General features: G+C 54.8%; 1 protein-coding gene across 1 annotated transcript in view; it reads right to left on the bottom strand.

Moving 5' to 3' along the window:
- ITIH1 (inter-alpha-trypsin inhibitor heavy chain 1) overlaps positions 1 to 11,564 on the bottom strand; it is a 13,685-nt gene extending 2,121 nt beyond the window's left edge. The window contains exons 1-19 of the mRNA XM_005866311.2: positions 11,415 to 11,564; positions 11,168 to 11,188; positions 10,680 to 10,846; positions 10,131 to 10,235; positions 9,589 to 9,751; positions 8,932 to 9,045; positions 7,483 to 7,608; positions 7,282 to 7,398; positions 6,197 to 6,365; positions 5,978 to 6,103; positions 4,836 to 5,017; positions 4,367 to 4,552; positions 3,210 to 3,349; positions 2,503 to 2,657; positions 2,404 to 2,418; positions 1,997 to 2,017; positions 1,497 to 1,565; positions 1,278 to 1,391; positions 63 to 264 (exon numbers count right to left, since the gene is read on the bottom strand). Of these exons, the coding sequence (XP_005866373.1) occupies positions 63 to 264; positions 1,278 to 1,391; positions 1,497 to 1,565; positions 1,997 to 2,017; positions 2,404 to 2,418; positions 2,503 to 2,657; positions 3,210 to 3,349; positions 4,367 to 4,552; positions 4,836 to 5,017; positions 5,978 to 6,103; positions 6,197 to 6,365; positions 7,282 to 7,398; positions 7,483 to 7,608; positions 8,932 to 9,045; positions 9,589 to 9,751; positions 10,131 to 10,235; positions 10,680 to 10,846; positions 11,168 to 11,188; positions 11,415 to 11,513 (2,291 nt within the window). The 5' untranslated portion in view covers positions 11,514 to 11,564. The remainder of the gene's footprint in view (positions 1 to 62; positions 265 to 1,277; positions 1,392 to 1,496; positions 1,566 to 1,996; positions 2,018 to 2,403; positions 2,419 to 2,502; positions 2,658 to 3,209; positions 3,350 to 4,366; positions 4,553 to 4,835; positions 5,018 to 5,977; positions 6,104 to 6,196; positions 6,366 to 7,281; positions 7,399 to 7,482; positions 7,609 to 8,931; positions 9,046 to 9,588; positions 9,752 to 10,130; positions 10,236 to 10,679; positions 10,847 to 11,167; positions 11,189 to 11,414) is intronic.
- Between the last annotated feature and the right edge of the window lie 1,875 nt (positions 11,565 to 13,439).

The raw sequence follows: 13,439 nt of genomic DNA, 5'->3' as shown, positions 1-13,439 counted from the left end.
CCACCCCCACTCCCCTGCCTTGCCCCTGCCTCCCTGCCCAGGCCCAGGCCCAGCCCGGTTACCCATCCTGCCGCAGCGAAGCCTGGTCCCTCCAGGAAAACACAGGTCCATGTGAGCCAGGGTTCAGTGTGATGTTCTGAGGAGTCACTTCCAGTTGAAAGTCCGTAACAGGGTTTGCGATCCCCAGCCGTCCGAAGTACGTGCCCTCATGCTGCCCAGGGCTCCTGGCCTTGTCGCCTATGAGCTGCCCATTCACTGAGAAGCCTGCAGTGGGGTAAGGGCCCATCCAGGTCAGGGAGGGGCCGGCTCTCACTAGACACACACCAGCCTGCCTTTGCTCCTTCCTCCTATCTGGGAGATCATCACCCCCACCCATGCCAAGCCATCTTTAAGGATCTCACCTCCCAAGGGGAGGCGTCAGGACTGGTCCAGGCTACACACAGCATTGCCTCCCTCCACACCACACTACTTATCCAGCATGGAGCCCTCGGGTCTGGGCCCTGAAAGAGGTCTTGCAGGATGTGGCCTGCTCCTTCTCTCTGACCCCGGTCCCTGACGCAGGGGCAGGTCACAGTAGGTTCTGTAGACACATTTGTGGGGCCTCTGCCCAGAGGCCTCCCCTGACCTGAGCAGCCAAAAGGCCCCTCCCCCGCCATCACTGTCCTAACACAGAAGGTCTCATGCTCCAAAATTGTCATCTAAGACTTTGTTCACCTGTTTGTCTCCTCTATACTCCACGAGCGCAGGGACTTAGTCTCGGTCCCCACTGCGTCTCCGGCCCTAGCACGTGCTCAACAAACATGTGCAGTTGGACTGACTGGACTGGGAGGACAGAAGTGGGTGAGAGAGGGAGAGGAAGTCATTCCCATCACCTGAGCACTGCTGGGGAGACGGGTGCTGAGGCTCCCAGGCATGCCGGGGGGGAAAGGCAGGGCAGGATGGCTACATCATTTGCAGGTCTCAGTACAAAATGAAAAGGAGGGTCTCCTTGTTTAAAAATTGTTAAGAATTTCAAGACAGCAACAGGGAACTATTAAACCGAGCCTGGGGCCCTTCTAAATGTGGGGTCCTGAGTACCCACACATGAAGCAGGCCCTGTGTACAGGGCCCGAGAAGGTGGGTGGGGTTAGAAAAAGGCAAGTTGAGGCCAAGTGACAGACAGATGCACAGGATGTAAGAAGTGGAGGCCCCAGCCATCGTCCAGTCCGTGGCTGAAGGTCGAGGGCAGAGGAGCTCAGGCCCTGCCCTGCCTGGCAGAGGGTGTGATGTCACCGTACCTGTGTTGGGGTCTTGCACCAGATTCAGGACCACACCAGGCTCTTCGTTGATGTTGAAGCACAGTGCGTCCTCTTTCTGGGGCACGTGGATGATGAAGTGGGGGTCACCGTCCACTGGGAACAGCATGGAGTCCATTAGATTGGTCAATGGACAGATGGTGCCGGCGGGGCCAGGGTTCAATCAGGCAGGGTGTCCCTCGGATCCTCCCAAGGACTCACCAGTTGTGATTGGCCCCTTCGGGACACTGGAGCGAGTCGGAGAAGGCTGCTGCGCCGGCAGCACGAACGCTGACCAGCAAGAGCAAAGGGCATTTAGAAGGAAGGCCACTGGGCTTCCCTGGAGCTGCTGGCTCCTTTTCTGAGGCCCCTCCCACCCCTGAGGCCACCGGAGCAGGAGTGGACACAGAGCCCGGAATGCCTCTCTGGAGGTAGGAAGGGAAATTTGGCCCAGGGCAGTGGGCCAACCTGTTCTGTCTCCTTCCATGGGGACCTGGTGGGGCTGGTGGCAAAAGGGCGGGGGAGGCCAGGTCCTGGTCAGGGTACTGTGTGAGGATTCGCAGGGAGAGGCAGTGAGGGGAGCTGGAGCAGAGGAAGGAAGCCCTGGGCTGGGTTTCCTCACCAGGAAACACCTAGGCTTTGCTCAGGACTGAAGGCACAGCTGAGGGACAGTAACGGGGAAAGAGGTAGAGATGTGTGTCATCGTGATGGCTGCCACTTACTCCTTTTCTGTCCCAGCATCTCTGTGGAAGACAACGACAGTGTTAGCCTTGCCTACCTCCCCTCCCACCCACCCACCCCCCAAAGGCATGTGCACCTTATTGTCCAAGTGCACCCTGGGCCCAGAGGCCAATCAGGCCTGGGCCGGCCCTCCTCCTGGGGTCCCAGCCCTCCACAGACATGCGCTCACACGAGGCCCCAAAGGAGGCCAGCGGGGGTTCAGGCTGTGCCAGGAGGCAGCAACTAGTGTGTGGCGAAGTGGGCAAGGGCGTCTTGGGGAAGAAGAGACCATGAAGGGCTGGAGGCAGGGAGATGGGGGTGGGAGCTTCCTGCCTGAGCCCTGGAGCACATGCCACTTGCCCAGCCACTGGAAACCCCTTGAGAAAACCAACGTGATTTAAAAACTCACCCAAGGGAGGAGGACCTGGGAGGGAGAGAAAGGGAGGAGAATTAAAGCCCTCAGAAGCCTCCCCAAAGCCCACAGCCTCCCCCACTGCAGAGCTCATACCCACTGTTGACTTGTCAATGACAGGCTCCAGGCCGTCCTCATCCACCAAACCCCTCATGGTCATGGAGGTCAGCGGGGTCACAAATTGATAGGCTAGCGACATCTGCAGGGCCTTGGCCATCAGTTTGGCCTTCTCCGCCCCCTCCAACTTCATCCTGTGGGACAGACGCCTGCTCCAAACCTCGCAGCTTGGACGACAATGGACTTGCACTCCCTAGTCCTTTCACTCGTTTGCTCACTCACTCATTCACCAAACATGAATTGAGCACCTACAGTGTCCTTGGTCAGTGGCTATCATCATGGACCGCATGACTTAAAGACCTCCCACACAGAAAGCCTGGAGATTGGGCAGGGTTCGGGGATGTGCCTCAGAAATACTCCGAGAATTGAATAGCTATGAGATTCTGGGCAAGTGGTCTCACCTCTTTGAGCCTCAGTTTGCTCATCTGTGAAATGGGGATGATGAGGACATTCTCCTACACTTTGTGAGGATTAAGTGGGTTTGCCTGGATATGGTAAAGGGTAGCCTCCCCCACAGTAGCTCGGTTGGGGCTAAGAGTGGGCTGTCCTGTGGCCCCAGTAGGCCCTGCCCCCACTATTGACTGACTGGTTGATATTAACTCAGTGAGCATAGCAGGACAGTAAATCTGAGGGTGAGGGGTACTCTGGGGTGGACAGTGCGTGCTGGGCAGCTGCAGGGGTCATACCGCTTGGCCAGCAGCTCCTGGATGGTGAGGTAGGCCCAGAGGCGTTCGACGTGGTTCTCCAGCATGTGGCCCCGCTCTCGGAGCAGTTTCTTCATCTCTTCCTCATCCACCAGGCAGGTGGTCTTGAATTCTCGGCCATCCTGATGGTTGTGATGGGGAGACAGGCTGTGAGCTCTGAGGAGCACAGCCACTGGCTGGTGCTTGAGGCTCTAAGGGGCTCCACTCTAGTCTGATCTCAGCAACTTCCTTCTCAGTAGCCCCCTTTCTTAAGCCTGTTCTCCTCATCCCCATCCATCCATTCTTTCCACAAAAGCTTACTGAGCATTCTCTGTGAACCAAGTTGCCCTCGGCCCTGGGCATCCCAGGGCTAGGAGAACCAGGCCCTGACCTCATGGAATGACTGTCTTTCAAGGCTGCTTCCACCATGTGGCTGTTTCCACCATGCCCTGCTCCTCCAAACACCTGCCTTGCTGCCGGTGGGCTGCACCGTTCAAGCTGCCACATACATAGATGTGCCTTCTCTCCCCAGCTACAGCAATGGGGCGACGCTTCCTAAAGGCGTCCCAGGCACCAGGCGCTGTGTAAGCACATTATGCGGATTATTCCACTTACTGCACACAGCTCTCCAGGTAGTGTTACCCCCATGGTACAGAAAGGAACGGAGACCTAGAGAGCTGGATCCATTTGCTCAAGGTCACCAAGCTGCTCAGGGTGGAGTCAGGGTCCAGATCAGCTCTCCTCCCTCAAAGCCTGAGTCCTGCACCCTCAACCACACTGAGGGCAGGGTCCAGGTCTCACACATCCTGACGCTCAACGTGCACAAGAACACACGCTCTGCAACTTGGCATAAAGCCGGGTGCACAGTAGGTGTTCAGGAAATGCTGTTCAAGTAAGAAGGAAGAGGCTGGCCTCTTGCTCTCTCGTGCCTTGCGGAGAATGGTGTGAGGAGTAACAGGGGGCCCATTTTGAGCCAAGGGACTACAACTAATCAAGGCCGTGTTGGCCTCATGCCATCCTGTCCCCAGGACACCTTCATGGAGGAATGTTCAGGCCTCGGGGGGAGGGGAGGGTTGCATGATGCAGGAGTGGGGAACAGTGTGGGTTTGCAGCCTCTGGGTACTGCCGGTCCTCTCCACCCTCCATGGCCCACTGTTTACCGCATGGGCCCGCACATCCGCCTTGAAGCTGCTCAGCTTCTGGTCAGCGATGCGCCCAGCCACCACGATCTCTGAACCTTCGTAGTACTGTTTATGGCTGTGCTGGGTCAGCTCTGAGACAGTGTCCTTGGGGTATTGCAACTCCACATCCACCAGCAAGGGGGTGGCTACCTGGTTGTAGAAACCCTGCAGGGATGGGAAGTGCAGCTTCAGAACTGATGGATTACCCTGGGCACCCAATGGGAAACACACTCACCAAGTGGGGTGTTGGGATCCACACTTTATAGAAGGAATCATAGGTTCAGAAGGGTTATGTAACTGGCTTGAGGCACACAGCTAATTTGAATCCATGCCAAAGCTTTATCTGCTCCTCTAAGCTGATAGGCAAATGACTACCAAGGCGGGGTTTCCCATGGGCTGCCATTGGTGGTGCATTGGGGATGGGGGCCAGGTGGGGGAAGGAGGAGACCTGCAGCTGCTGGGTGGCATCATGGTCCTCATAGATCCTCTGGGCCCGTCCATTGTTCTCCATGGACATGACCTCCAGGAAGCTGAAGTCCACATCGTGGCCAAAGCCCAAGTTGTAGAGCGGGAACTTGCCCCCAATGGCGCTGCGGACATTCTTGAGGATTTGGGTACGGTCGGTCTCTCCTGGAGCCACACACACACACACACACACACACACACGCAGGCAGTGACTGGACACCAGCTCACAGGCACGTGGACCACCAGGGGACTTGGAGGCACACTCCCTGAGGCCCAAGCCTCCCATCTTAGGGGTCTCCAGTTCCCACAAGCATCTCGAGGCAGCGCCTCTGCTGGCTAACTTGGAACTGCAACAACTGCTAACAGCTCCTTGCCCATCTGCACGCATCTATCACAAGCAGATCGGATTCTACTCTAAACCCTCCCGTGCTCCTTGCTGTGGCCTGTGAAGCCCTGCTGACCTTTCCACCCTTGTTTCACCTATTTTGCATTTGCCTGCAGCTCCTGGGCAGACCCTGCCAGTGCACACATCTTTTTTTTTCCTTCCTTTTTTGCTTAAGCTGCCCCCTCTGCCAGGGATCCCTTCCTGCTGCTTCTTAACTCCCTCCAGACTGAGCTCAGTGGTCACCTCTCCAGGACTCTTTCTGGAACCTTTTCTGGGCCAAGTGCCCCTCGTCTGTGGTCCCACAGCCTCCTGGCATCCTGTTCTTTCAGGACCCTCGACAGAGCTTCTGTTCCTGGGTCTGCCTCCCCCAAGGACCCTGGGATCCTCAAGGACAGAGACATGTCTGTTCCCTTGGTCCCTTGTCCTGTGCTTGGCATACAGTTGGTGCTGAATATATAGCTCATTAAATTCACCCTAGGAATCCTGCCCCTCCTCCTGGGCCCTGTGCAATGCTGTGTCGTGCAGGAACTCCCCTAATCTCCCAGCTGAGGACAGAAGTGTGCCTTGGAGCTCCTGCAGACTTTATGGTCTGAACTCTGTTTTTAGATCAGCATTTGCCTTTGCCCTGAGCCTCTCTGACCCCCCACAATATCCCCAGTGCTTGGGTTTCCAAGTGAAGCTTGAATGCCTTCAGTAATGAAGAGAGCAGTACCGCCCAAGGCCGCCCTCCAGGTGCTTACCCTCTGTGGGCTCGCCATCTGTCAACATGATAAGAATTGGGGCATGGTTGCTGAGTTCTGGGTTGCTTCTCTGACCTTTGTTCAAGATCTCAATTCCCAGGAGCAAACCTCCATTCAGGTTTGTGGCTGCAAAGGAGAGAAAGACCAGTATGTGCTCTCATTCCTAGGGCACAGACACACCACCAAGGTGGCCCGAAACACACATCCCCCTGCCCTTACCCCCGGCCAGGGAGAAGCGCCGCACGAAGTCCTGAGCTGCTTGCAGATTGGCAGCAGATGCTGGCACCAGTGAGCCCCTCCACGACTGCACTTGAGACCCAAAGAGGACCAGGTCGAAGTAGTCCCCTGGCCGTACATCCTCCAGGATTTTAAGGAGTGCTTCCTTCGTCTGCAAGGACAGGACCGTCAGTAGAGGGACAGAGCCCCAGGATAGTGGCTTCTGTCAGCCCCAGATTGTCATTTCAGAGTTTCCCCAGGGCAGAGGTACCTGGTGGACAAGTAGGAAGGGATGGACAGGTGGTGCCAGGAGAAGAGCATCCTGTAGGGCTCTGGGGCTGGTGAGGGGGAGGGAGAAGGCAAAGGTACCCAGTGTGGGGAGAAGAAATAATTGGAGTTCGAGGGGCGTGGGATTCAGAAAGAGGACCCCAGGGGGCTGAGTTGCTAAAACTGCTTGTCCTGCCCTGGTTAGAGTATCGTCTCAATATGCCAAGGTTGCGGGTTCAATCTCTGGTCAGGGCACATAGAAGAAGCAACCAATGAATGCATAAATAAGTGGAACAACAAATCCATGTTTCTCTCTGTCTGTCTCTGTCTCTGTCTGTCTGACTCTTACTTTCTCTCGCCTTTCTCTCTCCCTTCCTCCATCTCTGCCTAAAAATCAATACAAAAAACAAAAACAAAAAAACAACCACCCACAAAACAACTCTGCTTGTCCAGCTGTGGTTCCGCCGAACCATGGACAAGGCACCTAAGAGCACTGTGAGCCACCTGTTGCAAGATGCCTCCCCAGGAACCCCCATATTCATCCCCAGGTTTCATCTTCCAAGCACTCCCTCATCAATAACCCATGACCCCGTGGACACTATTATCATTGCCATTTTGCCACTGAGAAGTGAATGCACTTGCCCAGAGTTGCCCTGGGAGGGAGCAGGTGATTCCAGAACCCCTAACCACTGGAATTTCCCTTTAAGTCACCCTGCCTCTGAGCAGAAATCCCACACCCAGACTCTGGCAGCAAAACAAGTGTGGTGTGGTGATAAGACTGAAGAAGCTTCTTTTGGGTGAGTCGTAAAGGCACCATTTACCTGCTTCACTTTCTGGCCTTCCATGGAGTTGCTGATGTCAATCACAAAAACCAGGTTCTTGTTCAGGTTCGTCAAGTTTTGGGGGGCAAAGAAGTGGGCAAAGTAGTTATTGGCGACCTGAAACACAAAGGAATGAGTGAGGCCTCTGCACAAGCACCTCTGCCCACCCTCTGAGTCGTGGGCCAGAAGCTTTGGGCTCACCAGGAGGTCGCAGATCTTGTCTCGATTGACATCGTAGGTCACCTTGAACTCCCCGTCCAGCAAGGTAGTGGAACATGTGGGGCAGGATTGCTGCTGGCCCACGGTGGGGCGGAAAAGCACTTGACCCTGGAACCATCAAGGGTGTTAGGCATTACTGGTTTGTGCAGTTGCAAATAGGATGTTTGCAAAGACAACCACATAAAGTGTGTGTGTGTGTGTGTGTGTGTGTGTGTGTGTGTGTTGGGGGGGCGGGGGTGCATGGGCATAGAAATGAGTCAGGTGGGGCCCTCACCCAGCTGCTGAGAGTAGCACTTGTAGCTAGTAAGAAAGAAAGCCTGTTCCTTTGCTTAGATGCTTCTGAATCATTGGCATTTTCTTTAATAAGCATTTAGGGTACAAATAAAAACAAAATGACAGCAGTATGAGAGCCTGAGAACATCAGTCCATTCAAACTATGGAATTTTAGAAAAGCGAGGCTGCAGCACTGTGCTGGGAAACAGAAGCACCTGGACAGCAAGGAGCAGAAGCTTAAAGGAAGGGCCCAGAGTGGGAGCTGAGGTCTGGACTGGCTTGGTCTTGGTGCTCAGGGAAATGGGGGATGGTTTTTACTCATTTCTCTTCTATATTTCTGTACTTTCCACATTTTCTTTAAGGCTTTTTAATTTTTTTTCTTTGTTATAAAAATAAGATATGCTCATTAAAAAAAAAAACTTAACAAGAATTGATAGTAAGATAAAGACTCACCCCTTTGGTCCCCTGCTAAAAGCAGGCATGTTTGCTAACACTCTGGGGTGTCATATTTTGTTTAAAAGGACACCCCCCCCCGAAAAAAACTGTAAAGAGCATTTATTTTAAATGATGTCTGAGTCGCTACTAACACTAGATAATGACTAAAGGGTTTGCTCCTGGCTCCAGTTGAGGGCACTAGCTAGGTATCACCCACCATATGCCATACTCCTCCAGGACTGGGGAGGGGCCGGCAGGGGGCTCTGGGATTCCTGCAAGTGGGTGGTGAGTGACAAGCGGCAAGTGGCTGAGTAGGCCAAAGGCCTGTCTGAACTTAATTATGTTTCCACGAACACTGGAGCTTGGAATCCTAACCTCAACAGCATCTGACATTTGCTCATGTGCCCTGAATGCTTTCCTACGGGTGTGAGACAAGCAACGAGGAAACTGAGGCTCAAGAAAGCCAGCAACTCACCCCAGACCATACAACCACCGTGGGTGCCTTCCCCAGCCTCAGCATGCAGGCTTTTGCTCAGTTGCTGTGAGAATCAGGAGTGCCAAGTTCCCCCGGGATACCAACCAGAAGACACCTGCCTCTCTCACCCCCAGGGAAGCCTGAAGACCTTGCCTGGTTCCCAGGCCAAGCTTGGACCCTCCATAAGGGGTTGGGCCAGGTGGAGAATTCCCAGAGGGCCTGCCACCACCCCCAGCCGTGCCACATACCTTTTTGCCTGAGAAGGACTTCTTGATGAGTTGAGCTGCCAGTTCCTTGGGGAGGAAGGAGGTCTGGACATCCAGCTTGCGGATCCCCTGGGGCTCAAAGATGTCCACGTCGATCTGCATCATTGAAGCAATTCCTGCACCAGGGCTCCCATTTGGGCCATCATCCAGTCTCAGCCAAGAGCCAGCATGTGCCCTGGCCACCTACTGTGTGCAGCGCCCACCTCGCCCCCAGCAAAGGGCCTGGTAGGCTCTCCAAAAATATTGGCCAAATGAAGGTGTGCTTACCTGCACCCCTCAACTCAGCCACCATTGAGGTGCCAGAGACAACCACAGTCCCTCATGCTGCCCAGGACTTTCTGTTTATAAACTACCTGGATGTTTATTATCTCCTGTGATCCTTGTGGAAGTCCTGGGACAAACAGGAATCCCCATTTAACAGATGAGAAAGCTGAGACTCAGAGAGGAGGAGGCTGAAAGGTTCAGGGAGCTCCCTGCCCATCAGAGCTCACCCTGAGGAGTTAGTCCCCTGCCTTGTGTGCTCAGGTCTGGGATGGCACACGATGAGTGCCGAGCCAATGCTAGAGCCACAGTGAGGGAGAGGCAGGAGCCCTGCTCCTGAGACCATCCCCCTGGGCCTGGCGGTCACCTGCAATCTACCTCAAAATGATGCACCAGCTGCTTGGGCTTGACTTTGATGTCAATGTCGTACTGCATGAGCTTTCGCTTCAGCACGTCCTCGTAGGTCAAGCGGAACATGGACTTGCTGCGGGGACCGATGGTGAGGTGGATGGTGAACTGCTCCATCGTTCTTCCCGAGGCCCTGGACGTGCCACCAGAGGCATCCACACAGACAAATGGTAAGTGACATGTGGTTCTCGTCACCTAAAGCACGGGCCTCAGAATCACGTTCTCTTATTCTAGTGCTGCTCCGGGGATCCTTGGCCCTCCCCCTTGTCTTAGCTGGCTGGTCAGAGTCAGGGCCCAAGGACAGGGCCCACTTCTCCTGCAGGCTGGTCTAGGGGACGGGCAGGTCAGCACCAGCCTTGCCCAGTGCACCTGTGCTGGCAATTGGGTTTGGGCAGGGTGCTCACCTCCCATCAGCCTGGGGCTGCTCTGCACCCAAGGCCACCTTGCATCCCTCAGGTCTATCCGAGGGGAAGGCCACCTCAAACACTGGGCCAGCAGGGCTCAGAACTCACCTGACAAGGCCGGCATTCTCTCCTGAGACGGCCGCTTTCCGGTACTGCTTCCACGCAATTGCTTTTTCCTTTATGTCCCCGATGAATGCTTTCCCATTTGCTGTGCTGCCGGGAGGAGGAAGCCCTCAGGGGAGGGGCCCTTCCCTGACACACATATTGGAGGTACTTTCAGCCCAGACCCCAGGAAGCCCTGTCCAGGTGAGCACTCATGGGGGGAAGGGGTGCGTCTCCTGCTGGCCTCCCTCTGCCCAAAGAGTGGCTTGGAAGCCCCTGGGCAGTGAGGTGGGCAGCTACAGCCAGAGCCCAGAAAGCAGCTTTTGCTCTTCAGGCCCTAGGCTGGAAACACGGTCAGAGGCCCCAGTTTGCTGTCCACCATGGGAGCCCAGAACAGACCTACTAGAGGACTGTTCTCCCTTCCGAGCTGGAACTGGCCTGTGGCCCTTTGGGAAATGAGGAGATGGTACACTGTCTGGCCACTTTGAGCCATGGTCTTGGGCTGGGCCCAGTGAATGGACAGTTCTGGGTGGGGGAGTCGGGCAGGGCACGCACATGGCAAAGTCACTGATGAAGGCCGTCTTGGGGATCTCCACACTGAAGGCCACTTCCTTTGGTTGGTCGGCGCTGTTGACCACTTGGCTGGTGATGACATAGTGGGCGAAGCGAGAGGTGACTTTGCAGTGGACTTTCAAACTCTGGATGACCACGCCGTCGACAGTCTAAAGTGAGACGTGAGGGCACTGTGGCCTGGGATGGGGGCCTCTGAGCCAATGAGAGACCTTGTGTTGTATTGGGGTCAGCACCCAGTTCTGATTGACACAGGGTGACTGAAGAACAAACCAGACCTCCCAGGGAGACCCATCTGTTCTCTCTGCCTCAGAGCGAGCAGCTGGGGATGAGGTGGGGTGGGGAGTCCCCATTTCCAGGAGACAGGAGTCCCTCGACCCAGAGCACTAACAGAGGGGCACCCCCCTGGGGACGGGGAAATCGCGCCTGTAATAGTGGCCCCACCACAGACTCCTTTGCGGAGACTCACTCACTGTGTCCACAGCCTGTCGCTTCTGTAAAACAAACCGGGGTCAGTGTGAGCGTGAATGCTCAGGCTTTTTAAAGGTATGGGCGTGGGACACAGCCTGAACCCTCTGCTCCTTGGCCTCACTCTCCAGTCAGAGGTGGTCAAGGTGGGTAGGGGAAGCCCCAGTCCCTGGGGTGAGGGTCTTGTGTCCCCCTCCCAGGCCCCAGCCAGGCCCAGCTGCCTGTTTCTGCCCCGAGGGTTTACCCACATACCTCGCTGCTTTTGGGCCTTTTGGGTGAAGCCTGAGCAGGCAGGGCCTGCAGGGTGAGGAGGGACACCAGGGACACACACAGCAGCACCCGCAGCCCCATGGCGCCAACCCTGTTCTCAAGGCTCCCGCTGCCTTGTCGCTTCACTCAGACCATCAGTCAATAAAGTGCTAGATAAACATGGATTAAACATTAGACAGGATGAAGACAAATATTACAATGGTGGGGGGGGGGGTTAAAAACTGACAGTGAAAGCTTTCTCCCTGCGGGGGTTCTAAGCTGCGTAAACTGGCCAGACTCAGAGCGTGCCCCTCTGTATAGAACTGCACCCAGACAAGGTGAACTGGGGAGACCCTGGCTGCTTGTCTAACTCTGGGTCTGGCACAGGGCAACCCTGGTGACACGATGACATGTGTCAGGAAGCCACAGCTAAAAGTGGATTTCTAAACTTCGTTAAGTGTTACTTTCAAAATTCTTTAAGTATCAACAAACTTTTCTGTAAGTCCCACTTTGGCCAGGGAGGCCTGTGGCTTGCAAAGAGTCTGCCCATGCCCGTTTCTCCGGCCAGTTCTGCCCGGAGGCACGCTCTGAGTCTGGTCAGGCGTTTACCCTAGCAGTTCTCCCAGAGGCAGCCTAGGCGTCTTAGGGATGGGTAATGGGCGACCCATCCTTTAGGACAGTTGCCTCATCTCTCTGGACCTTCTCACCCAGAGTTGGAAAGAAGAACAGAAGTAGCCCAGCATTCTCCCACCTGGGCAGACAATGAGTGCCCCTTTTCCTAATGGAGGGCTGGTTATGGGTCATGCATTGCTCCAATCCCTTTATTGTCTAATTTAGCCTCCTGGTGTACCTCTGAGCCTGTGAGAGACTTCCGCGTTGCATTGGGGCTCAGCACCGAGCTCTGATGCAAGCGGCCAGCAAGTGACAGAGCAGGTATCCAAACCCAGATCTTTCCGTCTCCAAAGCCCAAGCCTATCATGTAATGGCAGAAAGGCCCTCTGCATTATCAGGAAGAAGGGAGATGCAGAGTCAAAGACCCTTCTTTTACCTGCATTTTCTTAATTTTTATGCCCAAACCCTCGCTGTCTCCTACAAGCCACCGCACACTGGACAGACATGGCCCCGGGTCAACCCACTCCAGGGCCCTGGGTAAAATGTACTGGCTGCTGTGACCCCGATATGGTGAGGGGACCTAGGGGCCTCTTTGATCTCTATTTGCTTGTCCTGGACTTTGTCTCGCAGAGCAGCTTCTGGGAAAGGTTTATTGTCCCCAGGCCATAATGACCTTTTGGCCTGTTTTCTGGCCTCTGTAAAAGCTGAGCTGGATCAACATTAAAATGTACCCTTGAAGTTTTCCTACACTAGTATGGATCACCTTGTGGTAGGTTGGGCACAGTGCCAAGCACTAGGGCACCACAGTGATGAAACTTGAGTGCCTTGCTGTGTTCTGTGAGCTGATGCTTGGGAAAAGGAGCTGATGCAAGTCAAAGGAAGCCCAGTGAGTCAAAGGAGTGGTCAGAAGCTAAAGAGGAGCATGAAAGAGCAATAGAAATCTAGAAGGGGTGGAGCTCATCCCCACAGAGCTTAGAATGCCACGACCCTTTAATACAGTTCCTCATGTTGTGGTGACCCCGGATTTCATGGTTACAAATTGAACATAATTAAAGCATCGTGATTAATCACAAAAACGATATGTAATTATATATGTGTTTTCCGATGGTCTTAGGCGACCCCTGTGAAAGGGTCATTTGACCCCCAAAGGGGTCGCGACCCACAGGTTGAGAACCGCTGGTAGAATCTGTCACTACCACCCACTCCCATTAGAATGTGAGCTCCAGGAGGGCAGGGAATTTGTCAGCCTGGCAGATGGTAGACGGGCAATAAATACTAAAATGAATGATCAACATTCGCAAAGCGCTTAGAACACATGCTCAACAAGCGGGCAGCTCCCATGACCGTGTTCTGGCCGGCAACCCGGGAGTTCGCGGCGGTGGCACTGAGAGTGCGCGCAGGCCCGGCGGAGACGCT

The sequence above is a fragment of the Myotis brandtii genome, unplaced genomic scaffold (assembly GCF_000412655.1).
Source record: "Myotis brandtii unplaced genomic scaffold, ASM41265v1 scaffold2287, whole genome shotgun sequence".
Taxonomy (NCBI): Eukaryota; Metazoa; Chordata; class Mammalia; order Chiroptera; family Vespertilionidae; genus Myotis; species Myotis brandtii.
This window is presented reverse-complemented; position numbering and strand designations above follow the sequence as displayed.